Source organism: Corapipo altera, unplaced genomic scaffold (genome assembly GCF_003945725.1).
Source record: "Corapipo altera isolate COAL_440 unplaced genomic scaffold, ASM394572v1 70, whole genome shotgun sequence".
NCBI classification, from domain to species: domain Eukaryota; kingdom Metazoa; phylum Chordata; class Aves; order Passeriformes; family Pipridae; genus Corapipo; species Corapipo altera.
The window spans coordinates 7,699,813-7,721,965 of record NW_020884911.1 but is presented as its reverse complement, the minus strand read 5'-3'; the positions used below and the strand labels follow the sequence as shown (position 1 = coordinate 7,721,965).

Below are 22,153 nucleotides of genomic sequence, written 5' to 3'. Positions count from 1 at the left end.
TGATCCATCTCATCCATCCCCAGGGTCGCCCCGCTCCAGCCGCAGGCACGAGGCGGGGGAGGGCCCCTCCCCTGCACTGCGTCCACCACCCACCACCACCCTCCCACAGGGAACCAGATTTACTGGAGCCACGGGGGGGAGGCATGGGGGGATGAGGAGGAGGGACGAGGGATGGTTCCACCGGGAGGGAGTGAGGAGACAAATGGGGGAAGGTTGGTTGACAGGTGGAGACTGTGTCAGGAGGAGGCACTACGAGTGGGAGATTTGCAAGTTATACAAGCATGCCCAGTTGTTTTTCGCCAACGTCAGCCCCCTCAATTCCAGCCTCTGCCACATGAGCTGACAAAGGAATTGAGGCAACTGGTAAGGGAAACTGGCGTGTCCTCGGCTAATACCCTTGCATTTTTAGAGACACTAAGTTCCACCTGTGTCTTTTTACCCCACGATTGGAAGACCTTACTAAAAATAAGTCTTACTAACACTCAGTACAACATGTGGTTAACCGATTTTCGGGAGAATTGCTCTGCGTATGCTAACGACCCACAAGCAGGCATAACAGCACACCAACTAACTGGGGAGGGGAATTACAGCTCAATAGATGCTCAGTCTGGGTACCATAGAGAAATATACGAAGTGATAGCTAAGCATGCCCTGAGAACCATGAGGAAATTGCTCACTTAAGACTGGGATAGCAACCTGTCATTCACAAAAATATTACAAGGCCCTACAGAACCATATTCACAATTCTTGGATTGGCTGCAATCTGTCTTACACAGGCAGATTGAACATGACGAAGCCAGGGAGATGCTCTACAGGCAACTGGCTTTTGAAAATGCAAATCCAGACTGTAAAAGAGCTTTGCAGGCCCTTCCTAAAAGGGAGAGCTGCAGCACTGCTGAGCTGGTTCGCGTCTGTCAAGGGATTGGCTTCGTAGGCCATCAGTCTGCCTCTCTGGCAACAGCACTGAGTGCCCAGATAAGAGTGCAGCAAGGAGCCAGACCCAAAAGTGGTTGCTACATATGTGGTGCCCCTAACCACTTTCAAAAAGATTGCCCAAGGAGACCCTTAGCAGCAGCACCCTGCAAGCACCCAAATGAGAGGAGGGGGCCAAAAAACAGGAGGTGAGGGGCACTGTTGTCGTGCGCCTCGGTACAACAAATAAATGTGACACACGGGAACAGGCTTGTGATTTGTGCCCCTCCACCTCAACCAGCGCTGGGTTGGACTCATCCAACCGGGACTCAGTCTTCATTACTTTCACAGAGGTAGTACTAATCCCAACTGGGCTTTGGAGTCCCTTTAGCCCAGGGGTGCATGCACTACTGATTGGGAGATCCTCCACAACCAAAATGGGTTTATTCGTGCTGCCTGGAGTAATAGACTCAGACTCTCACAGTGAGATTCAAATAATGGCCTGGACCCCTTCACCCCCTTGTTTTATCCCTAGGGGAGAAAAAATCACCCAACTAATCCCTTTCTACAGTGCATCACCTGGGGGGAAGGCGGAGCAGAGTTCAGGGGCCTTTGGGAGCACGGGACAGCCACAAATTTACTGGGCAACAGCCATCACAACCACACAGCCGCTCATGACGTGCCAGATTGATGGGCACAGAATCACAGGCCTTGTGGACTCGGGAGCTGATGTTACCATCATAAAGGACTCTGAATGGCTACTTAACTGGCCCACTGTTTGCCCAGCTGCAACTATTCAAGGGGTGGGAGGCACACAAAGGCCCAGAGTGCTCAGATACTCACTGTCTTGGGGCCAGAGGGACAATTAGCCAAGATAGCTCCCTTTGTTGCTCCCATTCCGTGTACACTATGGGGAAGGGATATTCTTGGACAGTTTGGCACAGTCATGCAAATTCCTCCTGCAAGCACCCAGGTTTTTCAATAGGGGCCATTGATCAGCCACCCCAAGGACTGATTAAGCTGGTCAGGAAAAGCGAGCAGCCAGTTTGGGTGGATCAATGGCCTATGAAAAGGGAATGGCTTGAACATTTAAGAGAGCTTGCAAGGGAACAGCTTGAAGCAGGTCACATTGTGCCAACAACTAGTCCCTGGAATACTCCTGTGTTTTGCATCTCCAAGAAAAGTGGGAAGTGGAGGATGCTGCAAGATTTAAGGGCAGTAAACACAGTCATAGAACCCATAGCAGCATTGCAGCCTGGACTCCCCTCACCTGCTATGCTTTCGGCAAATTGGCCACTCATGGTAATTGACTTAAAGGACTGTTTCTTTACCATCTTCCTACACCCTGAGGATGCACCAAGGTTTGCTTTTTGCATCCCGGCCTTGAACAATGCACAGCCCATGCAAAGGTATCACTGGGTTGTCCTTCCTCAGGGGATGAAAAATAGTCCAACAATATGTCAAACGGTAGTGGCAAACGCTATTCATCCCATCAGAAGGCGTTTTCCCACAGCTATCATATATCATTATATGGATGATATTTTAATTACCACGGCCACAGAAAATGAACAGCAAATTGTTATTACTGCTCTAACTGATGCTGTCCAAGATGCAGGGTTACAGGTTACTCCAGAGAAAATCCAGCGATCACAACCCTGGACATACCTTGGATGGAAAATCACGCAGCAGGAAATTTCTCCACAGCCACTGCAGCTTGAAGTAAAAGATAATTTAACTTTACACGAGTTGCAAAAACTTCTGGGAGCCATCAACTGGTTAAGGCCTATTTTAGGCATAACCACAGAGGAGCTACACCCTCTATTTGAACTGCTTAAGGGGGACTCAGACCTAACGTCTAGCAGGTCTCTGACAGCAGAGGCAAGGCAGGCGTTAGACATTTGTGCCAAGGCAATAGGGGGCAGACAAGGCAGAAGGAGAAATCCTGAACTGCAAATCTGCCTTGCCCTCGTACCCAGCAGGTACCAACCATTTGCAGTTTTGTTTCAGTGGGATCAGACTGAAAAAGACCCACTGCAAATTCTAGAGTGGCTGTTTCTGCCCCACACTCCACCTAAAACTGTGTGGACTACTAATGAAATGTTTGCCAAGCTTGTCATTAAAGGCGGAGGACGACTACAGGAACTGGATGGGAGAGATCCTGCCGCCATCTACATCCCAGCTACAAAGGACAACTTCGATTGGATGCTAGCTGAGGACACAGGATTCCAGGCTGCTGCTGAAGGACCCTTTGAAGGCGATCCACAACAATATCTAGATTTTTGTGTAGAGGCACATGGTCGGAGATTTAGAGGAAAATGATGATTTCTTTATGGTTTTGGATTTTGAAGACAATTCTAATAACACAAGGACATCCTAGTATCCCTACTGGGCCCAGAGAAAACATTTGGATAACGTTTGCCAACCAAACAGGCCAAATGGACTTCTGTCTAAGTTTAGCCTCAGCATCAGATCCTTTTCAAACATGTTTGATTGGCATTCCTTACCTTGATACAAGTGATTTTGCAGGATGGGTTAGCTCTAATCATAACAAAACCGAAGTGGAATTAGCCTGCAATGTAACAAAAGAATGCACAAATGGCACCAAAGGTATGACGTCTCTTTTGTTAGTAGCTAATCTAAACAGGACCATGATAGATAGCCCTAGTGAGTTACAATTATTTGGAACTGTGTATGGAAATGACTCTTGTTTTAGACTCAATATGAATAAGGAAAGGACCTTTCTACAATGGCAGCGAACGATTGGGAATGTATCCACCACGAACATAACAGTACAGAATCCTCCATACGATAATATAACCTGGTACCAAGGCTATGTCAAAAATGTGTCGGTCAATGTGACGAAGCCAAAATACTTACCACCTAGCTATTTCTTGATTTGTGGTAATAGAGCATGGTCTGGCATTCCTAGATACCCCATTGGTGGACCATGTTACTTGGGAAAATTGACCATGTTTACACCCACTATGAGACAAATAACGCAGTTGAAAAGGAAAAATATTTGGAACAAACGAGACACTGAATTTGATAAATACTGTAAATCAGTAGAAAACCAACCCATCGAATTTTGGACGCCTACGGCAAACTTCTTTGCATCCATATTTGCCCCCATTGGAGCAAAAAGGAACCTGGTTCTTGTCCAAAGAACAGCTTATTGGGCAAGGAATCAAATGAATAGAACCTCGAAAATTCTAGGAGAATTGGCTCATGACTTTGATGAAATAAGACATGCTGTTTTACAGAACAGAGCAGCTATAGATTTTCTATTGCTGGCTCAGGGGCATGGATGTGAAGAATTTGAAGGCATGTGTTGTATGAATCTTTCTGATCACTCTCAGTCCATCTACCAAAAACTAAAAGAAATGCAAAGTCATCTGAATGACTTTAAAGTCCTAAAAGATCCTATTAGGGAATGGTTAACAAAGTTAGACTTAGGACCATGGCTCGCTGAAATCACTAAACAAGCTATTTCACTTTTGTTGATACTGTTGGCTGCTTTATGCATTGTTCCTTGTGTTTTTAAATGTATACAGAACATGCTAACGAAAGCAATGAATGATGTATTTTTGACATTATCAAAAGAAAACAGGGGAAGTGTGGAAAGTATTACAGAAATCTGGTTGATAGAAAGAGGACATGAGAAAGATGCTATAGCTCTGGTCCCATGATAAAGGAAAGATATTAGAAGGTCACTGTGTCTGTGAAACTGTGTACATGATAGAAGAATAGAATAAAGCAGATGGGAAAGCAGAACAAATAGCAAATAAGTAACCATAAGAGTGTGAAAGAAACAGCATTTGCGCAAATATAACTTAGGTAATCAGAAACCAATGATGAGCTAGCGCTTGTAATATGTATGAGGCTAATTATTAACCTTTATAAGCACAAAACCTGCAGCAATAAAGTTGGGTAAGTCATGATTCACCTTGGAGTTGTGTGTTCTTATCCCGTCGTCTACAACAGGCTGCCTTGGCAAACTTTGATGGTGACATTTCAATTCATCTCCCTAAACACAGATTGTGGGCAGAAATTGGTAGTTTACTTTTAAAAGCCACAACCAGATGCAAACATGAACCAGTGAAAGGCCTTATGGTCTTCACAGATGCATCTGGGAGGACACAAAAAGCTGCAGTGACTTGGGTAAACCCTGACACAGGACAATGAGAATGAGAGGTACAGACCATGAACCAAGGTTCTGTGCAGGTTCTGGAACTGGCTGCCATACGTATTACCTTGGGAAAATTTTCTGGACAACCTATTAATATTGTTACTGTGGTGGAGGAAAACAGTTTTCCCCCTGAAGTTATAAAATGGTAAATCCCCAGGGGGTGGTGACCCTTAAAGTTTGAGCCAATGAGCGCTTTTACAAAATATAAACATATCACAAGCAGAACGGAAGAGAAGCTAGTTGTAGTTGTTGTTGAAGAGGTGGCCATGTTGTAGAGCCACAAGGAGAAGGGGCAGGAGCCCCCTGGGGGGCTCTGCCCCACCCCCCCCAGCCCCTGGCTGGGGTCATAGAAACTTGTGTTAAACTAGACTGAGGTGTGTGACTGAGAAGCTCGAAGTTTTTTTTTCTCCACCGTGAGCAGCAGAAGTGGCAGAAAAAACAACACTGGACGGAGAAACGGTAGCAGAGAACCAGAAGAGATAAGGAGCAGCAAACAGCATGCAACCAAGGAGGACACAGAGTTGTTAGAGAGAAAGAGAACCAGCAGCAGAGAAAGCAGAAGTAAGCTCTACAGAGACAGAGTTTTGGAGTAAGAACTGAACCAAAAACCCCCAAACTCCTTGGAGACCCCTCCTAGTAGGGAGGGGTGAAATGCAGCAGCACTGCAGAGAGGAACTGAGAAGCTCAGGTGTCCTGGAAAGCTGAACCGGGATGGCCAAAGGAATGCAGAGAAGGGCTTTTGCCTCCCCCCCTCCCCCGCTGCTTGAGACAGAGCACGGAGCTCTGCAAAGGGGACTTGAATTTCCTGAAGATACAGACCGTCACAAAGACCCCTGAGCTTCGTTGATATGACCGTGGTGAGGTGACCATGTCCGGGTGAACGCAGCCCACAGAAGATAAGACCCTCACTTGAAGACGAGTAACCGAGAGGGCTTGGATACCCCCTCGTGTGTACTGGCAGAGATCCAGCTACAGCTGCTGCATGGAAGAGAGAGAGATAGACTGCTACTCTGAAGAGAATGCTGCTCTGAGAGTGGAAAGGATCTCTTCCTTCTTTCCTCCTGGACTTTTATTTGGAGGGGACAAGAGATTTGATCCATTGTAAATACTTTTATGTCTTGGTAGAGATAGTTAAGATTGTATGTATTGTATTGTAGTATTTATTTTGTACAGTCATTGTAATATATAATCCCTTCCCCCCATTTTGAGTCTCGTGTGGTGTCTGGAAAACCCATCTCACACTGGGTTGAGATGGGAGGGGGCTTGGACTAGGGAATTGGATTTTGAGGCTCTCAAACCATGATTCCTGTTATACTGCAGGGTTCGTGTCCCATCTTGAAAGTTCGTTTCTTCGAGATGTTGCTAACCATCACCTGTTGTTTGAAATGCGTTCTGTATGGTTTCTTGTCAATAACAGAAAGTTTGATTTTTACATAATGCACACAAGGTCACATACAGACATGCCAGGACCAATAGGTGACAGGAACCAAGAGACTGACAAAGCAGCAATGTTTAACACAGTAGTTAAGAGTCTTAGAGCAAGCGAAATTGTCTCATTCATTTTTCCACCAGAACGCACCTTCTCTGAAGAGACAATTTCAAATAACACTCAATCAAGCTCGAGACATAATCATGTCATGCCCAGACTGTCAGAAAATCACACCCATGCCATCTCAGGAAGGCGTTAACCCCAGAGGGTTAATGGCAAATGAGATTTGGCAAACAGATATTACACACATCCTCGAGTTTGGCACATTAAAATATGTACACGTAACAGTAGATACCCACTCACAATACATAACTGCCACAGCACACACTGGGGAAAAGGCCAAGGATGTAATAAGACACTGACTCAGTTGTTTTGCTACCCTTGGTACCCCAAAACAGATCAAGACTGACAATGGGCCAGCTTTCATCTCAGAAAAGGTAAGAAACTTCCTGTCAGATTGGGGAATTATATTCCACACTCACCTACTGGGTAGGCAATTGTTGAAAGGGCACATTGCACACTGAAAGACATGTTAACTAAACAAAAAAGGGGGGAATCGATCTATAGCCCGCAAGAGCGCCTATGGAAAGCAACATATGTTATAAATTTTTTAAACTGTGACAGTGCTGAAAGAAGCAGGCATGAAAGGCAGCACAGCCCTCAGGCTTTCACCTCTCCCAAACCACCAGTCATGGTAAGAGATCTGATTTCAGGGCAGTGGACGGGACCGGTAGAGCTTGTGATTGGGGGCAAGGCTATACCTGTATGGCTACAGGAAAAGAGCTGAAATGGATTCCTTCCAGGTGTGTTAGACCCTACCTAGGTACACAACCACAGCAGCAAGAACCAGAGTAACGCAAAAGTTACAAAATGGTTATGTTTTAGTAATAATGTTTAAGTTTCAGGTTTACATTTAAGGATGACCAGTGTGGCAAAAGCAGAGTCTATACAAAATCCATGAGTGTGTGTATGATGAATGAAATGACGGCTGTCAGTGAATGTGTGTGTGAATGAATAAGAGAATTGTATAACTGGACAAGTGCATTAAACACCAAACACCTCACAAAATAACACTACCTCCGCCACATGGTCACTTTAAGAGAATTTAGTTCTGCTAAGCTTAGCCTGTTTTTTAAATAAAGTTGAACTCCCCAGTTATTTAAACTCTCAGATTAATAAAGGTTATAAGTCTATGCATGGTTGGGCTAAGGCCCCTAGGTTAATAAAGTTATTTCTCCGAGTTGCACTACACTTTAGAAATATAAGAGGGTTTTAAAAGGTTTGCAATAGATGTATAAGAAGCCAAAGCAAGCGATGTGCTGGGTCACTGCAAGCTTTGGTAGTTTACAATGTACTGTTCTGTTGTTTGCACTGTTGTTTTTCACTGTTTTTGTGACTGTCTTAAATAATTAAGAAGGGGGTGATGTAGGAGGCGTATCCAGGGGTGCAGGGAACGCACAAAGGGCAGGGAAGCCCAAGGGACATGTGCCAAAATAGGCAACCCCATTGGTCACAAGGTCACATGGTTTTAAGGGATAAAAAGAGTGCCGAGTTTGAATTAAACTCTCTTTGATTACCATCTGATCGGGGAGCAGACTCCATTTCTTTATCATATAAAGACTCCATGCTACATACCTCTGTTAATATTTTCTATAAATTAAAATTTCTAAACCTCTACATTTTCAAAATTGATCCAGCATTTTGCATGGATAAGATACAGACTGGTTTAAAACATCTTTTTTAATCTATTCAGATAAAATGATGCTGTTAAAGAGAGAAGTATTTATTCAATTCTTTTTATATGCTTCAGAAGACAGTGTTTTGAGCCTTGTGTTGATGTCAGTGAGCTCATTATCATTTTGATCATAACAGTGATAAGCACTTTATGTCTAAGAATAACAGTTGGTCACAATGTTTTATGAGTATACACAGTTTTAAAAAAGAAAAAAAGTAAGTACAGAACAGTGATTTCTGTAGACTTTGCCTTGATTTTTGTCATCTTTCAGTGGGTGTTTCAGCTCACTTCTTTCACATTTGTCAATCCTTAATTTTGAAGAAAGGAAATCAGGGACATTCTCTGTTATGGAGGTAGTGAGCTGACTCCAGTCAGAAAACCAGAACATCACAGCTGCTCCTGAGGAACTTGTGCAAATCCTTCTGAGCTTCACCATTCTTCAATAAAAATCAAACCAATCCCCCTGATTTCGGAGACGTTGTTTGTATACTCCCTCATTTCACACACACAAACATGCCGCAGTGCCTAACTGCTGACTGTCCTCTCAGCTTTGGAGTTTATCAACAATCAGAGAAAACTGCTAACTACCTAATTAATCCACTTTGTGAAGACGCTTAGCCACTTCGAGAAGAAAACATTATTGTTTGGGCTGAATGCGTGTTTACTTAAACAAACTGGGAGCTGGATTGTCCGAGTGAAGTCTGTGCAATTCCTCCAGAATCCATGGTGCACTCGAGCAGGCAGGGGATTTGCTCCTGCATGAGTACTGTTCTCTTTCAAACCTACACCTTGTTTGATATATTACTGTGGATTCAGGCACTTTTAAATCACCTTGTTTTACAAGCCACTCAAGTGTTGCAGTATCAGCACTGTAAAATCTTAATAGTCACCTTTTGCTTTTGCAAGGCACTGCAGGAACCAAATGTCACTTAGTTATGGGAAGCTGTTCTGTGCTTGTAAGGAATGCTGTTTTGTCCGCCATCAGCACCATGTTGGAAGATACCCATGAAAGCTCAGGACAAGAACATAAATGCTCTCTGGCAAAATAACTCTGGAAGTACACATGCTTTGATCCTGATAATCGTAATCATCCTGATCTCTATCCATGGTCATGTTTTCAGAGTTTTCTTCTGAAAAATTGCTTTTTTAAAAAAAAAGTTCATGTTCTAGAACTGAAACTTTCTTTAAGGCACTGGTTTAATGCCTTCGGGGGAATTCTCAGAATATCTCTGGGGTTGGAGGTATTTTCCCTCGTTTTATGTAAGAATGCAGGTGACTTGTGCTGGCTTTCTGTAGTTCGTTGTGATAGGGCAGTGACAGGTGTCAGATTGTTGCACTCTCACTCTCACCATTGATCTGACCTTCCCTTGAGGTGATCTTGATATTATGTGTGCTCATGAATGACTAGAGAAGAGGAGAAAAGGAGCAGTAGAACGGTGGGGAAAAAAAAAGAAAAGAAAAAGAAAATAGAATTGACAGGATTTTATAGGAAAAAAGTTTAAAAAAAGACTGTGATGGTTTTTCTTGGGAGCAATGAGCAAGCAGCACAACAGCAAGTGTCATTTCAAGTCCACAGTCAATAAATTCAAGAGATTACAGTTTGGAAGAAATAATTTCAGCTGCTTGGGCACCTTACTGAGTGTTTCATTACTGGCAATATAATGATATTTGCGGTATTAATGGCTCCCCAGCCAGGAAGGCTTGCCATATAGACAGCAGCCATTGGAGAGCAACAACAGAAGAGGGTGCTGGGAGAGTGGGAGGAAGATGACAGAGATTTAATGACCTGAAAGTGAAGCGTTTGAAATACAATTACATGAAGAACATTTGTTTTTCCTCTTGTGATTATGTTTGAATAAAAAGGACTCCAGTACCTGCAAAGGAATTGGGAAGTAAATAACAGCTAGAGATTTGTTTTCTTTAGTTTCAAGAAGGGAAGTGTAGTATTTGATTTGAATGGTCTCTCTCTGAATTTGAGAAGTGAGGGAAATAAACTGAAAACTATTTAAGTCAGAGAGGCAAGATCCCTTGTTAGTGTGTACACAGATACACTTCCAGCTAATTTCAAGGCATTTTTTATTTATTCCAACTGTGCTGTGCAACAGCCGCAGAAAAGCTGGGCTACCTCAGGTGTATGTGACTGCCGTTTGTGTCTGGTTTTTAGTAAACCCTGCTCACACATCTCAGATGAGGGAATGATATTTGCCATGGGGCCTTTGAACCTGAGGCTGCATCACTGGGAAGGGAGGGAGGTCAGATGGTCAGGAAAGGATGCATTTTGCAATTTTCTGTCTCTTCTCTGAGTCAAAGCATTCCTTACACCATCACTGAGTGCAGTCTAAGCGAAGAGTAGACATTGAATAAGGTGTGGATTGCCCAGGGACTGCTGTGCTGCACAGCCAGTCTGGAAATTGCTGTGAGATTGATTTAATTATATAAAGCAGGCTGCTCTGATATACTAGGGATGTTAAAAGACAATATTCCCAGAAAAGAAGTTTGTCTTTAAAATCGAATGACTGAAGACAGCAATTTAATTAACGCTTTAGTACTTCTGGGAAGGGTTTTGGGATGTAGGTAAAAAGACTGAGTTTACTCTGTTCTGATAATTTTCCCCCAAACACTGGCTTGCTGGGACTGATGTAGGTTAAGTACCACTCTGCATCCCACATGAATTTCTTTCAGGTGTCCTGCTCATGTCGCAGCTATACTCTGGATTCTCTGCCATCAGGGTACCCACTCTGCCAGTCCCTTTGGCGGCTGCTGGTCAGCCTGGCCTGCTCTCCTTTTCTCACAGATTGCTTTCCTGTAACCTTACACATCCACTGATTAAATGCCCAAATCTCTTCCCCAGCTCTTCTCTTAAGTGGCTGCAAACTGACAACAAGGTGTGTATGAAGGGGACCCACTGGAGGATTGATGTTCACCAAGCATAAAGTAAATTTTTTCCCTCAGAAATAAATATATGGCATAAGTCCCTTTCTAAGGAGGACGATGCTCCTAGGAAGGCATAAAGGCTGAAATAGGTTATTGTAAAATTTAAGTATATTCATCTTTAGTCTGTTCCTAGGTGCCATTTAAATACAAAAGGCAGAAAATGTGACATGCAAACTGTCAAAAAGTGCTACCTTTAAAATCTCTTGACCTGTTTAATACCCAAAGGCTCTTCTGCCATTTGGCTGTAGCACACAGTGCTGCTCTAAGACTGAACCCTGGGAAGGCTTTTAACCACTGTCATTGAGGTTGGAGCAAAATGGATAACTATAATTTTCTGGCAACGTGCACCTTCCTTAGCTTCTACTAAATCAGAAACCTTCACCCATTTTTCTGTGCCAGTTCAAGATCATGATGTGTTCTATCTTATGCAACAAAATGCACTTGACTGCACTGCGGCTTAGTACAAAATAATGAGCTTCACTAGTCTTGCCAGCCCTGCCACAGGTTTTTGTGCTTGCAGTTATGTTCAACTGGAGTGAGAGGGTTTTTTTCTTCAATGTACTGGGCATTAAAGTAGTCCAAAAGTCCTGGGGAGAGGTGAAGCTCTCTGGGCACCCAGCCCAATATGTGCTCCCTTGGGCTTTTTCTGTCCACCCTGTTGTGTTATAATTTTGCAAAAATGCAAAGAGAGAAACTTGAGATCTAGCAGATTTCCTCTATAGGGATTTCAGGGTAGAAATGTTTGTAGTTAGAAGGTACATAGATCACAATGACTAAAAAGAGGGGGAAAAAATGGATTTTTTGAGGCTGGAATGTGTGTTTTTTTGGAATTTCTTATTCTAGGTAAGAAAAATTAATTGTGATGATAGTACAGCTACAGTACTACAGCTAATGATAACATGTGAAAATATCTAATGAAATGCTAGTATTGATGATGGTGTTGAAGCTTAGCCCAAATAGGCTTAGGGGCTCTCTAGTGCCCTCCTCAGTTCCTCAGGGTGGTATGCCTGGACTCTGCAACCCTCCTTCTGTTAACCATGTTAAGATGGGTTAGAACAAACAAAACTGAACATTTTTAATAGAGTAGGTAGAAACATTTTTCTTGGTTTTAGGAAGTTTTAATTGAGATGAAAATTCAGTGCTGAGAATTTTCATAAAATGAAAACAAAAAAAAATAAATGACTAGGCTTGAAACATTTTAATTCTGCTCTCTCTCATTTCTAACATTTAATTCCTTTTTTTTGTTTTAAAGAAAAAGTGTTTCCAGAGAAGAAAGGAAGCAAGGTATCAGAAATATGAAGAGAAACCTCACAGCTTCAAGTCCAAATGAGATATTCCTCAAAAATTACTTCTGTCCTGATTAGTTTGCTAAAAATAGATCAACATCTTCCAGTAAAAACTCTCTATTAAAAAGATGCTGGCCAGCAAAAGTACCACAACTTGTGCCTGTGCATGGCTTCCTGTTTTCCAAAGGCCTCCACAAAACCTTCTGCTTTGTTTCCCACAGGACTTATTCCATGCATGTTTTAGATGCATTTTTCCATGGGTAGAAGAAGCTGGGACACACCCTCAATGGGGAAACACTAGGCCTGTTCATTGTCATTTGATTTCAAAAGGCTTTCCAGCCCTGATGGGCTGGTGGGATTTTTCCTGGGTGGTGGTGTTTCTGTGGGTAGCAGCGTGTGCCCTGTGCTGGAAGGGTCAGTGTGGCCCTTGGGGAGTGTGGTATGAAGAGCCACGTGGCAGCATTAAATTAACTGATGGGAAAAGAGCACTTACCTTTGCTGGATAGCATTTGAAATTTCTAACATGTTGCACAAACATGAATTACCCTTTGCGCTCCCTGAAAAGATAAAAACTGCTGCTCTTACAAAGCTAGGAGGGGGTAAGAGCCATGATACAGTTACTACTGTTTCTATCTCTCTTCCAGATCATAGGATGATAGAATGGTTTTGGTGGGAAGGGGCTTTAAAGATTACCTAGTTTTAATCCCTCTGCCGTGGGCAGGGATGGCACTCACTAGACCAGACTGCTCAGGGCCCCATCCAGCCTGGTCTTGAACACTTCCAGAGATGGGGAATCCACAGCCTTTCTGGGCAACCTGTGCCAGTGCCTTACCACCCTTGCAGTCCAGAGACAGCTTAAGGCCATTCCCCCTATCCCCGCCTGCCTTGAGAAAAGTCCCTCTCCAGCTTCCTTACTGACCCCCTGAAGGTACTGGAAGTTACTGTAGAACTCCTCAAAGGTCAACAACGAAAAGGAGTCAGTTGGTTGTGACCGTTGTCTGTCATGAGCCCAGTAATCCAGAATGTTGAGGGATGGACCAGTCAGAAGGCTCTGGTCCAGGTGACACCATAAGGCCTTGGAATACCTGTGGCAGTTGGAGGAGCAGAGCAGTGGGAGGCCAGCGCAGCGGCAGGTCAGTGCAGCATGTGCTCCTGTCTTGCTTCCCTCCCATTCCCTTTCTTTGGCATTGGCGTTGTTCAGTGGAAGTTGCCCAGGACCTTCTTGAGTTGGAAGAGGAACACCTGAAGAAATGAGTGCAAGTATTCCTTTGATGGACCTTCCCAGCTGTGAAGTCCACAGACTTGGAGAGATCGCAGACCTCGTGAGCTCTGTTGGCCACTCACACCTTGGTAAGGAAAAGCTAGCCCTGGCCTTGAAAAAGGAAGGCTATATTCCCAAACTGCTGCAGCTTTTCCAAGTCTGTGAGAATTTAAAGGACACTGAAGGCTTGCGTCTTTTGTTTGACATTGTGAGAGGAATTTTGTACCTGGATGAAGAGGTTCTGTTTGAGGTGATGTTTTCTGATGAGTGTATTCTGGATGTTGCTGGATGCCTTGAATATGATCCATCTTTGGCTCAGCCAGAAAGCCTCAGGGAGTTCTTGATGAAAACAGCAAAGCTTCAGGAAGTTATTCCTACAAGAGACCCTGAAATCAGGCACAAAATCCACCAGACATTCAGGGCACAATACATTCATGCCATCATCTCACAGAATTCATCTGACTTGGAAGAGGGTTTTCTTTTTACCCTCACTGCATTCATCAGACGCAGCGAAGAGGAGATTTTAAGAGTCTTGCAGGTAAGCGAGTTGCAGTGTGGCCTAGATAGGATCTGTATAGATCCCTGTGGCTGTGGTTTGGAAATGGATTACAGCTGGTGAACACTGTCTAAGGTAGTCACTTTCATTTGCACAATGTTTGAATGCTTCCCCTTCTTCCTGATGCCTTGCATTCTGTACTTTCAAAATGGTAGATTTCAAGTGAGCATCTTAATACTTTTTAATGGGTTGTAAAGAGTTTAAAGTCCTTCTCTGTGATTGCCAAGGAACATACACCTTTGGAACTGGTTTTGTATAGGTATTTCAGAAACAAGCAACCTTTGTTATTCTCTGTTGGGGCATTTGTTACACTGTTTTCCGTGTGAAGGGGTACAAAGAAATACATGTGCAGAGAGGGCAGAGAGCACCCAAACACTTGAGAGATGATGATGTTCACCCTGGTTTTCTTGGAGTCTGAAGCAACGGGGTAACCAAAATGCTTTACAAGAAATAAAATGTTGTCCTATATATCCTTAAGTGAGCCTTGGCAGCAGAGGATATGAACCTGAGAAGCAAAGAATAGTCCGAAAAGTTTCCCATCTTGGCAAAGTAGAGCTCCTGCAAGTGGGAGAGCAGGTTTTATTGTGAGTACAGTTAAGGAGGACGTGTCTGCAGCCAACTTGTAACCTGTTAATCTCGTCCCCCTTGAAGAGGTGGACTGAAAAGATGCCTTGCAATGCTACAGATCCAAAAGAGGGAAACTGATCCCTGTGGGTTGTTCATAATGTAGTATGAACAGCGTGGGTGCAGCAAGGTCAATATTGTCTCTTGGTGGGCACTTTCTAGTGCAGAAGTGCATGGGTTGCTTCCCTGGAAGATTCCATGCAAGATGCAAGGAGGGAGCCTGGCACAGCTTTGGACTGGCACAGCTTTTCTGTCCTTTTGCTAGGGGTGGGGGGTGTGGCAGATCCCACAGGGAATCTATGAGGTTGAGAAGAGCTTCAAAGTCCTGGGGTGGAACAGCACAGAAGGAAAGGAAGTGCCACCCTCTGTAGAGACGAATTTAGGGGTCAGTTTAAGGGATCATCTCCTCTGCTCAGATTCACCTGTGGCTCTGGTCTCCCAGAGCTGCTTGTGCCGCACACGGGAAGTGTTGAAACAATGCACTGGAAATGATCCTGCTGAATGTGTACTCTGGCATTTGCCTTCTTTGGGATAAAAATAATGGCAGTGTGGAGAGTTTGACTTTGTGCAGTGGAGAATCCTAGAAAGATTTATTTTCACTCTCCAGAGGCACTGTGTAAGTTGTGTTCTTTTTGTGTGTTCCACAGAAAGATGAGATATTTTTCTCTGAAATTTTTACAAAATTGAATGATGAAGCTACAGCTGATGAGCAACTACGTGAATTGGTAAGCCAGTGTTCTCGGTGTTTCCTTGAATGCTTTAAATGAAAGAGATGAAATAGAAAGAGTGAAACTGTTCTGATAGTTACAGTTTGTGTTAAAGGGAGGGTGTCCTGACTGATTCTCCAGAAACACCTCCAAGACCGCAGAACTGTTTCCTCCTTTGTGAGAGTTTTCTGACTCAAATAAACCTGACCTTATTTTTTTCTTGTGCACTAGGTGAAGTTTTTCAGGGAATTCTTTACCTTTTCTTATGCATTACCTATGAATAGAAGTGAATTTCTCAACACTTTGGCAAAGTTTGAAATTCTTCCAACTCTTGAAAGGTTAATGGTAAGTGAAAATGTACAGCTGATTTTAATAAAACTAGAAAAGGTCTTAGCGATTTCACCAGTGTTTTGGACCTACCTCGTCTAAATCTGATGGGAGAGCTTTGCTCTGCTGAGAGTGAAAGTTCCTTGTGGTGTTCAGCCTCCAAAAACTGCCCACAGTTCTACTCTGGAGTAGGCTGGCTTGATTGCTCTTATTATTTTTACTTTGCACAATGGAGAAGTCTGTGGGCAGTGCAGTCCTTGGGACAAGGTGGTGTGAACCTTGAAAGAGACTCATCTTGATGTGGCAGCTTGATTGGGTTTTTCGTCAGATGCAATCCTATTTGAATTCTTGTTGCCTGAAAATGAGCACAGAAATTGTTGTACACCTTGATTTGTACAGCTGGTCCTTTTGTACCAAATGAATTGTGGATAACAGGTAGAAAAGATCAATGTCTGAGATATTTTAGCAAATAGGTCAGCGTGAATGTTTCTGGTCTAAATTAGGGCTCTCAAGTTCACAGAAAGCCTTGTGTCCTTTCCAAAGGAGGGAAAGAGTGGGAAAAGATTTGTCTGGGTTCTTGTTGTTTTTCTGTAATTGTTTTACTGTGTTTCTCCTAGAAACTTTTGTAATGAAACATCGTCCAGATTTTTAAGTGCTTCTCCTTTGAATCTTCACTTGATAATAAATACCAAACTTGGTATACTCTAACAAATTAATCTCTTTTGTCTTAGGGAATGAATGATCTGCAAGTAAGATCTGTTGCTACAGATATATTGTCTTATGTAGGATACTTTAATCCTTTCACGGTCCACGACTTTGTACTGCAAGAGGCCCGTCAGAGTGACAATGTAAGTAAAAGTGGTTTGGAGATTGTTAACATACTAGTTTTAGGGCAAACAGGGAAATAATGAGGCAAAGGCTGAATTTCTCTGTTTCCTTTTAATTTTTATTTAAAAAAATTACAGAAACTGGGGAACTCATTCCATTCCTGCTAGTAATTATTTTGTGTTTTCTTTGTTGGTTGGTTTGCTTTTTGCAGAAGAACCAACTCCTTATTGTGATCATTGAGCAACTGATCAACAATGCTTACCCTGGACTTGAAGGAGATAATCACCTAAAGAAGATTTTGCTTATTCTGATTGATCCAGAGAATATGCGGGAACACATCAGTGAAAGTGAACATGAAGGGCAGAAGACACATCACTGTCTTGGCAAAGTTAAAAGCCTTAGAGTCTCTATTCCTATTATTGTGGGCAGAGAATAAACAATTTTAGGGTTTTTTTTTATTAAGTGGTGTGTGGTCTGATAGTGAGTTTAAATAAGCAAAACAGAAGTGAATTTTGCTAATGAAAGTGTGCCCCAGTGTATCTGGGGTACTGTGCAGGCACAAAACCAAGCAGTCCCCTGTGGCAGTGCCATAGCACTGTCTAATTGTAGCTCCCTCTAGCTGGATGATAAATCCTGAAAGAAGAGGGGCCAGTAGAGTCTGTGTGAAACCAAATCAATGTTTTAATACATTGCAATGTCCCAGAATACCAGTCAAAAGGTTTGCAGGTTGTTCTGACTGCAGAAGAAACTGCATGTCAGAGTGGTTTAAGGTCACTTGGTAAAACACTTTGAGTCATTGAGGAGTTTCTGCATTTGGTGTGTTTATATTTGCATCCATGTTGGGGAGCCTTTTGGTGATAGCTAGGTTGGTTGGCTGTCTCACAGATTTTTCCCAAAATAAATAAGTCAATCTTGCTTGAGTAAAGACAGTGCTGCAGACCTAAATAAAAGATACAGGCAGAACTGAGGGAGTCAGTAGAATTCTTCCTAGGCTGTTTCTTATGCTACTACTCTTTCATATTTAAAAGATTATATGTGATTGCCAGAGTTTAATGCAGTTACTGTTGTTTTAGAATTTGGAAATATTTGAGTTTCTCGATTTCTTCTACAACCGTTGCATTCACGTTCTTACTGCCCCACTTCTGGCTGATACATCAGAAAAATCCTATGACAAAGGTAATGACCATTTTTTCCCTCCTTTAATCCTGAAATGTTTTGATGGGAGTTACAGTCCTGAGAACAACAATAGGCCTCTGATGCCAGCTGGGAATACTCCTGCTACAAACTGTTGTTCCTTCAAGGACAGTGGTTCTACTGGCAGGAGTTTTCATTGCTCTTTCTTGCAGCTGTGAATGCTGATGTAGCTTGATGCTGTGCTTTGCACAGATGTACTTTCTTGATGTCTATTGTGAGTCATGTAGTAGTTTTCCTAGTCTGATTTTAAAGAATATTGGCTGTAATGGGGAAAAAAGCCACCGTTGTGTTTGTTGTTTTGTTCTGACCCAATGTGCTGCTTTCTAATGCAATCCAGTAAGACAAAAATCCACTAAAACCACATCACAAACTGTAATATCAACGGAGCTCAGTGTACATGACAGTACATTATTTCTTTCTTTGGTATAATTGAATACATTCCTTTTTCTTGTAGATGATTATCAAACAGCAGAAATACTTGCTTTAGTTTTGGAGGTGCTTTCTTTTTGTGTGCGACGGCACAGGTATCACATGAAGAAGTATGTTACAAGCAGAGATCTGCTAAGAAGAGTCCTGGTATTGTTGAAATCCAAACACCAATTTCTGGCCTTGTGTGAGTATGGAGCTGTTGTAGTTTCCTTCATCAAGGCTTTGTGTGTCCTGTGTGGAAGGTGCATCAGAGTACCAGTGTCTACACTTGAACTTAGAAGTCCTGTTGATTTCCTGTGTTTTACTGACTCCCATGAAGTAATTTAGCAAGAAAGGTAGCAGCTGTCCGTGAGCATAGACCACTGCAGTTCCTGGTGGGAGGAGGATCGTGGTCTCTTTTGAAGTCCTCAGGGATCCTTTCAGGTCTTCCTGACAGTAAGGATCCTTAGTGATGAGATGTCTTGTCTCATTTCCATGGAAATCGTGTCCTTCTTTAAGAAGGTCCTAAATCTGGTGCTCCTTGTGGAGAGGGAATGAAATTCTGTGAAGTAGGATAGTTAAAGACTTGGGGCTGGTTCTGGGAGGGGAGCAGAGCAAAGCACAGGAGGGAGTGAACAGTTGAACTTCACACATTGCTACTGGACTTGAGAAAGAAATCAATGGTCCCTGATGACCTTCAAATACCCAGCAAAGTCCAAGAAGGAAAGAAAAGGGGATCTGTCAGCAAATACTGCTTCTGCACTTTCCCCAAGTGCTTCTTAATGCTCTTGCTTTAGGGGTGCATTTCCCTCTTGGGATAACACCAGAATTTTCAGTTCTTCCACGAGAAGCAGATTGGAGCCCTGGCATGGGGTTAGTAAATGCTTGAATGTCTTTCTTCACACAGCTGCTCTTTGTTTTATGAGGAGGATGTTTGGCCTGAAAGACGATCTTTACAACCGGTACATCATTCTGGGAAACCTCTTTGAGCCAGTTGTAAATGCTCTGTTGGACAATGGGACTAGGTACAACTTGCTCAACTCTGCCTTGCTGGAGCTGTTTGAATTCATCCGGGTGGTAAGTTCAGCAGCAGCCTCAGCACTGACACATCCATGGCCTCTCAGGTTGAGAGGCAAAAGGCAGCTCTCCCAGATAGGAAGCATCCTGGTTTGGTGGAAGGGTCACAAGTAGAATTGGGACACTGCTGAGTCTATTGTCCGTTTCTATGGGAAGCTCAATAATTCTTTCTAGATCTCAGCTCTTTTTTTAAGGATAAATCTGCTTGTTTCCCATTTGTTCTTGACAAGAATGTTTTGGCTCTGGAGAAGGGCTTAGTTGCTTTCCAAACAAAACTCAAAAGCTTTCTGACCTTATGAATGTGAATATTGGAGACTGAAACCCTGTTTTGTTCTTCTGCAGGAAGACATCCAGTCCCTTATTGAACATATAGTTGAGAACTTCTCTGACAAACTGGACTCCATCCAATATGTTCACACGTTCCAGGGACTGAAGGCAAAATACGAGCAAGAAAAAAGCTGTCAAAGCCAGACACTGAACAGGTATGGCCCAATTTCTGTCTTCTGAGGCTGCCAGTGACTGCCATTGCGCAAGACTGCTGGTTGTTTTTCTTTTCCCGAAGGGCAGCAGAAGAAGGTGGTTGGGATTGGGGTTGGGTTTCATTCTTGCTGAAAACCCTCTTAATTTGCAGTAAACCCTCATCTGCCTTTTCTTGTGGCCTCATGTAGTAGAACAACTATGGGTCACTAGATTAAGTGTTCCATTCAGAAAAGTCGCCCTTTATGCAGAGCAGGATCTTGCTCTGTCCCTCCAAGTTAGGATTCCATCTGCCTCATTGTCAGCTGGGATGTTGAAGTTTACAGTGAGGGTGGAACTGGAGATCGAGCTGGATTGCCCTCTGCAACATGTTGAATTCCCTTGAAAGCTCTGGAAGCCATTTCTGAGCCTGGCTAAGTCTGAAGCATCAGGCAAAGCTCAAATCACTTGTCCTATGTCTTTTGCAGTGTCCCGTCCATGTTGCCTGGCAAGACATTTGTCAGAGATGAAACAGTCTCCGAGGCAGACGAAGGACCCCGGGGCAGTAAAGTTGAAGAGGAGGCAGGTCCAACATCACCACAAAGCTCCAATGTCTCCAATGCAACATCCACGCCCTTGACCACAGTGATGTCACCTGTCAAGGTGGGAGAACTTGTATGGAAGCTGTTGCCCTCGTGTAGGACAGCGCAGCAGCCTCATGGTGCTTTGCCGGGTATAACATGGCACGGTCAGCAATGGCCTGTGGGCAGGGTGTCTTAGAGATAAACGCAGCCAAATCTCTGCCTAGTGAAACTCTGACTAATTTGGGGGAAGGTTTAAGAAATGCTTAGGTTGGACTGGAGTCTCTTGATAATCTGGTAGGCACAGGTTAATCTTGCTTCTTCTGCAGAACTGCACGTTGGATCTGTGCATTTGACGCTGGGAGTTTACAAAGTGATTTTGAAACAATTCTGTGGTCAGATCAGATGAGCAAGGACGCTCAAGTTGAGGTTCAAAACCACTCTTCAGACAAAAGGGTCTTGGAATGCAAAAGGCATCACCCAGAAACTTGCTACTGGCAGGCTTATATGTCCTGCATAGGTTGGCTGGGGGTTGTGTACTGCAATTGCTCATTTGTATTTTTTTTAGTATGATAAATTTCTTTTTTGTTCCTTTTCCAACTGACAGAGTTGTATATTTGAAATATTTAATTTTACTGATGAGGATGAAGAGGACGAGGCACATCCAAGGAAAAGAGCTCGTCTGGATTCCTAAAGGAAATGGAAGCTTTGAAATAATGACTTTTATGATGGGTTTGAAATGCTGTGATTGCTTAATGTTAGACTATGGAACCAGCTGCAATCCACCATGTAGATCACTCTTGATACATTATTATATAATAATAATGTCATATCATAGTAATACATATTAGTAATATAAGTAATATATAGTTAAAATATTAATATACATTTATATATAAAATATATATATAATGGTTTTATTTAATATAAAGTAATGCAATAGTAATATATAATAATATATATAAGTAATGTATGAGTAAAATATATAATATATATAAGTAATATATAAAATTAATAAATGTTAGGTCCTTTTCTCCTGGAATAGTTTAATGTGAAACCATTTCTCTGAATATTTTTGTATTTAGTTTTAGTTGTAGCTCTTGTTTGAAAAAAAAGTGTTGTCTGTGTAGATACGTAATATAGTTTGTTCCATTAAACAGTTTATATTGTATTAAAGATTTAGGAATTAATTTATTTAGGACTCTGTAATTTCATGAGATATGTTATTTCCAAATGCTCTTTTAATAAAAATTTTTCATGAAACTTGACTGGGTGGGATTGTTTTTTCTCTTGTGAGTTACTCTTGCAGTCAGCAATGCCTTGCCATGTGCAAAAGGTAATCCCTCTCCAGGCTTCGTTTTCAATCTGTCCAGGCCAAACCAGTGAAGGGTTTTCTACTCCTTTGAAAGTGAATTGCTGATGACATCTCCAACCTGGTAACTGGTTACTGAAGCAATTATTTTTGCTTGAAGTTGCATTATTTTAACAGGTCTCAGTATTTGCTTCTGTTGTAGAGGCTCTCGAGTGGTTGAGGCCAGTGGTTGAGCAAATCTGTGCGTTGCAGGGACGCTTAATGGCCTCACTACTGAACA

General features: G+C 42.7%; 1 protein-coding gene across 1 annotated transcript in view; it reads left to right on the top strand.

Annotated features, from left to right (window-relative positions):
• Positions 1–21,496, top strand: part of LOC113952147 (serine/threonine-protein phosphatase 4 regulatory subunit 3B-like) — a 53,623-nt gene extending 32,127 nt beyond the window's left edge. The window contains exons 5-15 of the mRNA XM_027653894.1: positions 12,509–14,341; positions 15,631–15,708; positions 15,922–16,035; positions 16,749–16,865; positions 17,057–17,188; positions 17,919–18,021; positions 18,494–18,652; positions 19,355–19,524; positions 19,867–20,006; positions 20,469–20,643; positions 21,169–21,496. Coding sequence (XP_027509695.1) covers positions 13,793–14,341; positions 15,631–15,708; positions 15,922–16,035; positions 16,749–16,865; positions 17,057–17,188; positions 17,919–18,021; positions 18,494–18,652; positions 19,355–19,524; positions 19,867–20,006; positions 20,469–20,643; positions 21,169–21,255 — 1,824 coding nt within the window. The 5' untranslated portion in view covers positions 12,509–13,792 and the 3' untranslated portion in view covers positions 21,256–21,496. The remainder of the gene's footprint in view (positions 1–12,508; positions 14,342–15,630; positions 15,709–15,921; positions 16,036–16,748; positions 16,866–17,056; positions 17,189–17,918; positions 18,022–18,493; positions 18,653–19,354; positions 19,525–19,866; positions 20,007–20,468; positions 20,644–21,168) is intronic.
• Positions 21,497–22,153: the final 657 nt, after the last annotated feature.